The sequence below is a fragment of the Bombus impatiens genome, unplaced genomic scaffold (assembly GCF_000188095.3).
Source record: "Bombus impatiens unplaced genomic scaffold, BIMP_2.2 scf_0203, whole genome shotgun sequence".
NCBI classification, from domain to species: domain Eukaryota; kingdom Metazoa; phylum Arthropoda; class Insecta; order Hymenoptera; family Apidae; genus Bombus; species Bombus impatiens.
Window position 1 is genome coordinate 722,222 of NT_176622.1, and position 12,134 is coordinate 734,355.

Below are 12,134 nucleotides of genomic sequence, written 5' to 3' on the forward strand. Positions count from 1 at the left end.
GGGGACGACGGGAGTCGCGACTCGTGCGCTACGAGCATCGTGGCCTCGCCCTGCGTTCGCTCGAACGACCTTGGTAGCTTCGTCACGCTACCAACCGCTGGCGATCAGAGTATAGCTGCCACGGAGAACGTAGTTACTAGGTCGCCCCGTACGTTAGACAGAAAGCACGAGAAGAAGGTAAGGTCCAAAGTCAAGAGTCTGTTTTTCGATAGCTTCTTCTCTATCGTGCACCACGAAACACGCAAAAGTACGTTGCTTCACGCTTCTGCTACCAGCACCTCTAATCGCTCAGACAGTAGCACTAAAACCGCTGACAGGTGCTCGGACCATGTCTGCGACTCCGACAGCAGCTCGCGTCGTGTTTTACCAATTTCCGATAATCGCTCGGACGATCTGATGCCGATCGAAGCCGCCATCTTCGACGATCGCTGTAACGCGTCGTGGTGCGACGATCGTCTTCAGTCTGCACGAGGATCCAACGGTGTCTCGCGATCTCTCGTATTCTCCGATCTCGGAGACAGAGCAGAGACACGACGACGCGAGAAGCCGGTGGCTCGCGGCAATCCGCAGGTTCGTTTCTCTTACGAACCGAGCGGCGATTTTTCGCGTACAGGCGTCTGCACTGTGACTTTCTCGGCTGACCGGTTCGAGGACGAAGCTACGCGAGGCAACAATAGCTGTTCACCGAACGACGTAAATTCCTTTAACGACGATCCGTTCGCCGAACGATCGTCGATTCAACGTACTCCCGTACGTTCGTCGTTCGTTAGAGAAGCCGATCAAAATTGTAGCAACTCGTTGCGCGAATTATCTCGCGGTAAAAATTGTTTGTCGGATGCGCAGGCCTCCGAATGTCGAAGAAACGGAAGCGACCGCGCGTCACAGGAATCGCCGAATGCGCAGAATTTCACGAATTCGCGACTGTCTCTCGAATATAAAAGATGCAAAGTTGTCGATGTCGATAATCGTAACTCGTACGGATTGGGAGCGAGCCAGGGCGCGTGGAAAAGCGAAACCGAATTACCGACTGTTCGTTTCGACGTGGATCGTCCTGTCGGTGTTCAATGCTGGCGATCGGAATCGAATTTGTTCGCGCGGTGGAACGAAGATCGGGGCGAGCTACGCGACTCTAGCGACACGAAAAGGCAATCGGCGAGCCAGACGATACCGTGCATGGACGTCAGGAAGAAACGTACGTACACGTACCAGCACTTCGACGATCTTGACCATCACCAGGTACATAAATATTCTTTAATTTCACGTACGCAATCTACCTTCCGATTGTTCGGACTTTTCGCCTGGAACGTATCCACGGATACGTATTATCGTCATTTGGAATTTTAGCATACGAAATGCGCGAATTCTTGCAACTTTACATCGCCAGATACGATAGAAATTCGTAACATCGACGTTATTTATGGAAGAAATAGGACCGATCGAAAGTTTTCTTCTAATCGGTTTTGGATACGACGCAAGAAGCAACGCGAACGCGAAGAAACGCGACGTTTCTCGAAAGAAGAGACGTCGCGTAGGTTCTAACGTTCACGTGGTATTTTGCGAAAATACGTTTTGACCGAAGAGATGCATTTCGTATGTTACGATTTAATATATATGTTTCCGTTTATGTTGTTAAGAATGTGAGATTGCAGGTACATGGGAAATCTAACGATTGCCAATGTTCACGCGATCTCTGCCTCGGGTTTCAATGGCATCGAGTAAAAACGGCCAGAGCATCGACCGTGTTCGCGATTGCAACGCATGCTCAACGCACGCTTATAGTTGACAAGCATGCGAAAGTAGACAAATCCCATTGTGAACACCTGCTAGCCATAGCAAACGTATAAACCTCTTAATGCACGTGCTTTGCTGCTGCTTCTTCTTCTTCTTCTTCTTCTTCTTCTTCTTCTTTATTCTCGCTTGCTGCGTACTATTTCTGTTTCCTTTGTACGATCTTCGCTGTTCGCTTTCAACGTAATCAACAGCGAAAAGAAAACGAGCGTCGGACCTGTTCGATTCTTCGAACAGTTGCAAACGAAACCGAACTGGTTAGATAAAATCGTGTAATAAAGTGTAGCGAAGAATATGGAAAAATAAAAAGAAAGAAAAGAGGAAAAGAGAAAAAGAAACATGTAGATGTAAATATAAAGAAGCGTACAAAGTAGAGGGAAGAAGATGGAAAAATAGATGGTTTAGTGAGCGCGCGACAAAGTAGAGGAGAACGTGAGATGGAAAAAAGAGAACGAATTTCTAGAAAACGTATAGGGGAGGAGGCAACTTTTGGGTAGTCGCGATGGCGGCATGTGGCCTCAGGGTGCTTTAATGCCAGCTGTGTTTTCTTTGAAACGAATTTTTAGACCGGTTTGAACGGGGTGAAACCTGCCATCCCCCCGAGAGATCAAAAGAGGGCACCTGCCAGACCGCCGAAAGATAATCTACGTTTGTCCACGCAGAACAATAATGTGGAGAGCACCGATAACGCGAATGCCGAGCCCACGCAACAGCAACTGCATTCCATCAGGAAATATCAGGTAGGAAATAATATCAGCTACGAAAAATAATGTCAGGTTCGAACGTTTCGAAAAGAAGAAACGATAATAACGCGTTTGTACGTTTTCTTCGGTTTCTGCTTCGAATACCTGGACGTTTCGCGCGATAGAGATCGGTGAATAATTCAACGCGGAATTAGCGGTGGGTGTTTAGATTTCGATTCTACGTTCTTCTTCGACGAGTCTTCGTGCACTCGCAGACACGCGAGCGTAATTGCACTACGTTTTCTCGGTTATGCGTAGCCGATGCAAAGTAACGCTCGTTACTTGCTAACCACCGAGTCGGAAGAGCGACGATGACGGAGATAATCGTGGGGAATTTAACGTTTAGAGAGAGATTAGTGGCATTTTACGAGAAGAAGGTGTATCGACGAATATTCGAGTACGAAATGAATCGTACGAGTTTAATCGTAAATGGTTGTGTATGGTGTACCGGTAGTCGAAGCTCTTGGGATACCACTAGTCGCGTTAAAAGCTTCTGAAAGGATAAAGGAATTTTCATTAGGTCGCTGGTTGTTTAGGAAATACAAGAAAATTGATGTTAAAGGATAAACGATTCAGAAAAGATGAGGAAAATACTTGTTGTTCGGTGTTGAGGTATTTTGAAGAAATAACAGAATTTTCAATAGGTTGCTTGGAGTTTGAACATTTTGGAGAAATAGTAGAGTTTTCATCGGATCACTTGGAAGATTCTGGAAAAATAAAGGAATTTTCATTAGGTTTCTGGTTGTTTAGTGTTGAGATGTTATGAAAAAGTAAAAGAATTTTTATGTTACGTCACTTGCGGTTAGAAGCTTATGGAAAAATAGTATTTTTATTAGGTCACTGGTTGACTTGATGTTAGAAAGTCCTGAAAAATTAAGAGAATTTTCATTAGATCATTTAGCGGAGTTTCTGGAAAAATACAGGAATTTCCATTATATAAGTCGGTGTTAGAAGATTCTGGGAAAATAATAGAATTTTCTTTAGGTCACTGGTCGCCTTGGTAATGAAAGATTTTGGAAAATTAAAAGAGTTTTCATCAGATCGCTTGCAAGGTTCTGGAAAAATAAAGGAATTTTCATTAGGTCACGCTGGTTGTTTAATGTTGAGATATTCTGAAAAAATAAAAGAATTTTCATTGTCTCTTGTGATTAGAAGCTTCTGGATGATTAATAGAATTTTCATCAGATCATTTAGTGGAGGTTCTGGAAAAATACAAGAATTTCCATTATGTCAGTCGGTGTTAGAAGATTCTGGGAAAATAATAGAATTTTCGTTGGGTCACTGATCACCTCTTAAAAGGTTCTGAAAAATTAAAAGAGTTTTCATTAGATCGCTTTCAAGGTTCTGGAAAAATAAAGGAATTTTCATTAGCTCACACTGGTTGTTTAATGTTGTTAATATTCTGAAAAAATAAAAGAATTTTTATGTTAGGTCACTTAGGGTTAGAAGCTTCTGGAAAAATAATAATATTTTCATTACATCACCGATTGACTTGGTATTAAAAGATTCTGAAAGATTAAAAGAATTTTCATTAGATCGCTTAGAAGGCTCCAAAAAAAAAAGAAAGAAGAGAATTCTCATTATGTCACTGGTTGTTTAACACCAAGAGGTTCTTCAAAAATAAAAGAATTTTCATTAAGTCGCTTGGTATTGAAAGTTTCTTCGAAACTAATAGAATTTTTACCAGGACAATCCTCGTATTAAACAAATAATCCTCGATATTCTTCAATAAGAATCACTTTCATCTGAAATCGTTCGACTGATTATAGGTTAAGGATACGTATAATTTCACATATTAATGCCGTGAATAATTGAAACGTTGGCCGAGGAATTTCGGTGGGTGTGTGAAAAGTATCGGCCGCGGGAAACGCGTGGTATTCCGCATGAATAATTTAGCGTTATGTAACGATGTAAAGGCAGCAATCGACGATCGTTGTTTAAGAGTACCGTGTACCAGCCACGGGCTGTCCACGTTCCAACAGGAAATTACGAGACCTGGGCACAATGGTTATCGAACAGAGAGCCGCTTCCATAGCTTCTATACTTGTCGAATTTCCTATTTCGTGTCATCGGTTCGTTCCTCCTCTCTTCCTACCCATAACCTTGCGCCATTGTGTTTGGCTAACAGTTTTCCGATTGTTCGCGTTAATCGGCGATAGAACCCAGCTAAAAAAAACCAAAAAAAGAAGAACGTGGGAAAAATCGAAGGAAATAAATGCTTGTAATTATTCTTCGTAAATATGAACTATATTCGTGGAAAAATTCGCGGGAGAATATTTGAACGTAAACGCTATTTACGTTACAATTAAGATATACTGGGTTGGCAACTAAGTGATTGCCGGTTTTCTCATCACCACCTAGTGACAAAATCCGTAATCACTTAGTTGCCAACTTAATAGCAAGTAACAAAGTAATTAATTACCTTTCGATGGCGATGGCCCAAGCTTCTTGCACCAGACCAGAGCTGAACTCGTCCGGCACTACTGTCAACAATTTCAAAGCAATTAGTCCATCTTCCCTCCTTTCGTCTAATTCTATTTTCAAATAAACACACGAACAATAAACGCGCGATTCAGTTGAACCGAATTGCGCGTCGTTTATCGGACGACGGTTAATTGTCGCAACAAATCGGAGACACGGAGAAAACAACACAGATATAGTGTATGGTATATTTTTCCTTTTAGAAATCGATCAAACGAAACAAAAACGACGAAACGCTACATTGCTCGAGCCGCAGATGTTCGTACATTTCTATTAGGTTGGCAACTAGGAGATTGCGGATTTTGTCGCTAGGTGGTGTTGGCAAAATCCGCAATCACTTAGTTGCCAGCCGAATATAATAAGAATTCAATATCTCAGGAAGAAAATCTTATTTTTATAAATTTATTTTTAAACACAAGGAGGTCTCATCGATAATTCCAAACTGCAAGAACAATTTAAAGATGCAACGTTGGTAATTCTCCTTCTTTGTTTTTTACAGTCGTTACTCGAAGATTCTCTTACTTTATCAGGAATCATTTTTCATCACACTATGATACGTTCGTTGTAGATAGAATTTTGATTGAAATGTCCCTGATATCGCGATACCGATCGTCGATCTCCAGAGTTGTATTCCATGGTATCCGTATTAATTTCAGCGTGTACATCGAATAAGGTGGGATACGTATTAGCTTACGATTATTGCGAAACTCCGACAAATCTTATTTTATGTAGCGTTTCTTCGTTACAGGACACGTACGATACGAATAGATCGGTAGATTTGTAATAATCGACCAACGCGATTTAATTTCTCGACTAACGAGTCTCGCAAATAACATCTTTCATGTTAGATTGTGCCAAAAGTTCCTCTCGTTTTATTAAAAAAAAAGAAATACACTTTATAAGAAAGAACATGTTTTGTTTCACGTTATTTTATCGAATTATAACGATCCGTTTTGTTCTATCACGCTGTTCTATTTACGTCGGACAAATTAGGTTTCACGTTTGTACAAAACTCTCATAGAAAGAAGACTAAAAAGAAAACATCCCACTAACCTCAATAAAGAAACAAAATAGTCAAACTCGAAGATCCTGCTGGGGTAGCCATCCACATGCTATTTAGCAATTAAGTTAGAAAAATTTAGCAAATGCCCAGCTGGACAAATTGTAAAGCACAAATTAAATAATAAAAAAAAAGAACGTTTGTACAAACTTTGCCAGATAAAGCAGCTGCGTGCGGAAAGCGAAATACGCTTTTGGGGCAACTTGATACTTGAAGAATTTTTTCTCTTTTCTCTTTTTTTAATTGTTTCTACTTTACAATTTGTCCAGCTGGACATTCGGTAAATTTTTCTACCTGATATTTGAAGATGTATTGATACTTGATGCGACTAAAACTAAGACACGAAGAAAGAAAAGAAAAAAAAAGAGAAAAAGAAAATGATTAGAAATTAAAAATAGAAACTAGTACTCGTGGCCTAGCAGCGCACTTGTATAACGACACTTATGAATTCACCGTCGACCGACGACAAATTCGAGTGAGAAATACCAGAGGACGGTCGCGTCTCCGCGCCACGCTACGTTTGCCTTCTAAAATTCCCGCGCCTTGCCGCGTCTCGTCACGCTGAGTCAAGTGTGGTCTGGAATGTAAAAGAACCCCGCTCACAATAGTCTAAGATTACACGGTTCGAGTGTAACGTTACGAGTAAGTTTCGATAGGTGGAACACATAGCTTACGTACGGTTTGAGTCAGACTTCGGTTCCTCCTCCCTCTTTCTCTTTCTCTCCGCCGCCCTTTTTCCCTACCATGACCTCGGTCTTTGCTTCTCTGCCACTTTACGGAGAAGCCGGATTTTTTTCTTCCCCCTTCCTCTTCTGCTCGTTAAAAACCAGATACTCGAACGCCACCGCACCAAACCAGGAACACCGTGCCTGCTGAACGATAACGAGCTATCCTTCTCGTAATTTCCACGATATTATACGAGGAAGAATTCCAGCTATTTCTTTCTCTCTTTCTCTCTCTCTTTTTTTCTCAGAGGAGACCCTCTTCCAGCTTCCAGATCGACTTTCTGCTCTTCCAATCGTCTCTTCATTTTTCTATGAAAAATGCAGAGCGACGCGAGATCGCCGCATTACGATCTCATGCGAAGAACACGAGAGAAAAATAGAACGAGCAGAAGCGTGGATTTTAATGCGCATGATATTCGAAAATGAACAAAATATTGGAAATGTATTGGGTGGGCAATTAAGTGATTGTCATTACCATCTAATGACAAAATCCGCAATCACTTGGTTGCCAACCAATAGTATAAAGAAATGGGGCGTTTGGCCAGTTAGCTGGTACGACCTCCTTAACACTTTACCGACCGATAGCCTATTAATCGGGGTTTTGTCGTCGACAATTTTTCTCATTATTTGAGCAGTAATTTGTTATTTAGTAGTAAAGTACCTTGCTCAGTTGCATTGCTTTGTAAGCTTTCACAGTTTTATACCAATTTGAAAAACTTTCGTTCGCTATGAACGAAAAGAATGGTATTGGAGAGTCTAAACCGAAACACAGCTGGCGCCAGGGAGAATCTGCGCCTGAGATGCTGGTCGGAGCAAGCGGTCGGTAAAGTGTTAAGAACTTTGAAAAAACTTTGAATCGTGTACCTGAAATGCGTGGCGAGAAGTAAGCGACATCTGGTGAAACGCGGAGTATCGAAACGATTGCTTTATTTTTTAATTTTATTAGCGACAGTTGCTAGTCGTAACGCGAGATATTGTGATAGATCGCGAGAGATCGTGACGAGTATATTCGACAAGAAACAGTTAACTGCTTAAAATAAGTTAAACTATCGTCTCTACGTAGGTTCCATTCTTTCAATCACGTTCGTAGAGACAGGAATTTGCATAAAAATATCCATGGTGTAATTGAGAATTTTAAATATTTAAACCGCTGGCTGCTTTCACTTGCTTTCGGCGATTAAACGCGAACGTCCGTCGCTTTCTTCAATACTTCAGATCATATCGATCGCCGTAAAATTAAGTGGAATCAGAATGAAATTTCCTATCTGTTTCCAGTTTAAACCTGATGATCTTAAACCTACAAATTTGTTCTCTTTCTCCGTGTTGCATTAAAGTACTCTCCACTTGGAATTAGCATCGACGTTAGAAAATCAACACGCGATCTTCTTACGAAAAGCGACTGATAAAAATCGAGCAAAATGTTCAGCCAGTTCTGGACGAGACACGATGTACGTTTTTTTTTATTATTTAATTTATACTTTACAATTTGTCCAGCTGAACATTTGGTAAATTTTTCTTTTGCTAAATAACACGCGGATGGCTACCCCTAGCGGGATACCATCTTCGAGTATGGTCGTCCGTGACTACCAATAACATAAACGGTCCATTGGAGAAGAATGTTGTCTTACATCATCGATTTATTATTATTTCGCCATTATATGCTTTGAATAATAAAAATACTCTCGTGGAGTCCTGGGCAAAACATGTGATTTCGACGTGGCAGTCAGAGTGTTTTAATCGCCGAAATAAACGTATAGGAACACTTAGATTACACTTAGAATTGATATGAAAATAGTTTCAGATTTATTTAATATGCGATGTACAAGATATTCGTCGGTATACATTGCACGCGTCTCAGCGCTCTCTTTGTCTCACCATCTTCTGTATCACATTACCAATGGAACAGTTGCATTCGTCTGTTTTACGAGACGCTGTGCACGCACATACTCCCACACATTCATACTCATATATGTGTGTCACCACTACACGGCTAATCTAGTGTAGCACACAAAATTTCTTTTTTTTTTTATTATTTAATTTGTACCTTACAATTTGTCCAGCTGGAAATTTGGTAAATTTGTCTAACTTAATTGCTAAATAACACGTGGATGGCTAACCCCAGCGGGATACCATCTTCGAGTTTGACTATTTTGTTTCTTTAGTGAGGTTAATGGGCTGTTTTCTTTTTGGTCTTCTTTCTATGAAACGAGCGTGTCTCCGTAGTCAGGATTTCAACTTCTGACAAATTTTTACATCGCCTGATCGACAAACACGGCGATGTTTATGCACTCGATTTTGTACGCGAACTTTCGCTGCCAGAATTATAGGAAATCCATCGAGCTGACGTTGGCGAAGCCATACGCGCGCACCACGAGAGTAAACGGGGCTTCGTGCAAGTATTTCTGTCCTGCCAGTGCTTAATCGCCATGGCCGTTACATAAACGGCCGCGAATCGCTTTTGCCATGATTTTTGCGTCAGCGATGCGCTTTATCGCTCGGTGGGCGTCGATCGCCGAACGGGTCTCCTGCTGATATCGCGACGATTGTAATTCGACGCTCGGCAACGTGCGATTTAACCTTCCAGAGAGTTTCTTTTCTATCGGCAGGCAGCTAAGTGATTACGGATTTTGCCATTAGGTGGCATTGACATAATCCGCAATCACTTAGTTGCCAAGCCAGATATAGGACTTAACGAGAGCAAATTTAGCTGCGCTTACGAGACGCTCGATGCAATACGCGCGTTCGTTTGCACAATTTTGTTATTCGTTTTTTTTTGCGTGTTGCTTAGCTCTTTCGTATTTCGTTGAGGGTAGCCGAATTATCTAAACTCAAGCTTTTTTATTTGCTACGAGTTACTTGAATTAAAAAAAAAGAAAAAAACATTTAAACAATCGACTTGTAATTCGCAACGATCCCATCGTTTTTGGTAAAACATACACGCGCTATGACAATTTCTCGTCCTAAAGTTTCCTCTATTTAAGCTGCTATTACGCTCTATTTACGACTTATTTACATGGACGTGGTAATTAGAAAACAAAGTCGATGTTTTATTAGCTGCGTCGATGTTTTATTAGTTACTTTCGTTACCATGAAAATTGCCATGCTTCGGAAATTCTATTACAGAATCAGTTTCGTTATACCGCGTGTTTAGAGCTGACGAATATCCAAAATGACCCAACAACGCAACACTATAAGTATGTTTTCCTTTCGTTTTGCGTTTCGAACGTCAACGATTCCAGCGTTAGATCGGTCGACTGGAGTATAATATTGGCAACTAAGTGATTGCGGATTTTGTCAATACCACCTAATGACAAAATCCGCAATCACTTAGTTGCCAAGCCAAATAACTCGTCTAATCTGAACGAGACGCGGCATCATCTCGACTGAGGATAGTCGAATCAGGTGAATTTTTATTTTAAATGTCAAATGCTTGCTCGATGTCACGATAGATCTTCGATGTCTCTTATTCACTGGATCGTTTATTGTCACACGTTCAGGTGTTTCTTACATCAATGTGTTACGATGTTTGCTTGTTAAACGTTTTATCGTTAGGAAAAATCGCCAGGAATTTTGTCTACACGAGGTAGGTTTTGCATGAGTCGTCGTTTATTCCAGTTGAAATACGTTCAAACGGAAACCGAACGAGTCGATGAATAATTAATAAATCAACCGCGCAAAGCAACGTATCCGATATCGTGCCCGGATTCCTGAAATAAATGTTCTATATTAAATCGTCCCTTTTTCCTTATTCTATCTCGACGTTCAATGGCTGTCAAATGTACGTACTGTTTACGGACGACGTTTGCTAAAATTGCACAAGGCCACGTCGTGTGACGAACAACAAGGTAAGACAATTAAATTTGTCTGCGAATGAATTGCGATCGAATGGAACCGGCCGATAAAATAACAGTGTTCCTATTCGTATCAGCATCTTCGCTATGTTTAACGTCATTGTGAAGGCAAATAACAAACGTTGTATATCTTCGATATGCAAGGTACGTCTCCGCGTGACATTAAAAGTCATGATTTCTGCTATACCGACACCGTACGCTTTTCTTCTATAGACATTGTTCTATCTACATCGCTATGACACGATCTTAGCGCCCCATCGACTCTGTAACGATTCCAAACGTTACAAAATAGTCATAATATTTGCAGCTTTGTCCAATCGCCGTTTAAACAGCTTCGAGAAGTGCAATCAGTTTTAGTTATCGTGATACCACAGACTTTGTTTGCTTTGTTTAATGTTAAACATTATCGTTTCAAACACTGACACGTGACACGATCTTCGTGTTCAGTCGATTCTACAACAAATCTCAAGATTACAGAGGGAATGAGATGTTCAAGATCGTCGCCATCTGAAGTTTCTTCTTCGAGAAGAGCGTCCGGTTTTTGCTATCCTGACATTGCTGACTTTGTTTCCGTAGACATTTTCATTTCAAACACTGTGACACGATCTTCGTGTTCAGTCGATTCTGTTGAGAAATGTTAGGTTGGCACGATCGCTAGATACTACAAGCTAAGTTGGTACGACTTCTAACGACGCTCTTTTGTCTTAGAAGTCGAACACGTGTTAATTGACCGAGTGTATTCTGTGTGTTAAGACGTGTTGTACGAGGCGGAAAAATATATTGGAGAAAATCAGAGGTCCGTGGATCGATTAATTATTAACCCCAAACCCATTTCAATCAACAGATTCTACAATTCTAGAGATTACAGAACGAACGAGATGTTCAAAATCGTCGCTATCTGAAGTTTCTTCTTCGAGAAGATCAGCTTTTGTTATCGTGACATTGCTGACTTTGTTTCCATAGACATTTTCATTTCAAACACTGTGACATAATCTTCGTGTTCGGTCGATTCTACGACAATTCTAAAGATTGCAGGACGAACAAGATGTTCAAGATCGTCGCTATCTGAAGTTTCTTCTTCGAAAAGAGCAATCGATTTTTGCCATCGTCACAGCACGACATACTTTTCGCTGTTATCTTCATACAATTTAATGTCCTGACATCTAGTTACTCTTAATTTTTCGTAGGCAATCTGGGCCATTTGTGACGCAAGAGAAACTTCTCTAGCGAACTCTTAGCGAATGTTTACCCTTCCCGAAGATTCTTTTAAACATTCTTTGTTTTATATTATTTCATTGAATCGCGTATGATCCATTCAGACGAAGACCACAATATTTCACAAATTAGGTTTCATATTTGTACAAAGATTTGTTACAAAGGACGTGTTTGTAAAAGAAAGACACTTTTGCAACAACCTAATATAGTAAAATACCTCGATAAGCATTGCAGAATTTCTCGAATTAAATCGGGTTTGACCGACGATGGA

The 12,134-nt window shown here is 40.7% G+C and overlaps 1 protein-coding gene across 1 annotated transcript in view; it reads left to right on the forward strand.

The window, feature by feature from the left end:
• Window positions 1-12,134, forward strand: part of LOC100743494 — a 129,329-nt gene that overhangs the window by 107,234 nt on the left and 9,961 nt on the right. Inside the window, 2 exon segments of the mRNA XM_024366241.2 lie at window positions 1-177; window positions 2,355-2,528. The exon segment at window positions 1-177 is cut by the window's left edge and continues 1,266 nt beyond it. Coding sequence (XP_024222009.1) covers window positions 1-177; window positions 2,355-2,528 — 351 coding nt within the window.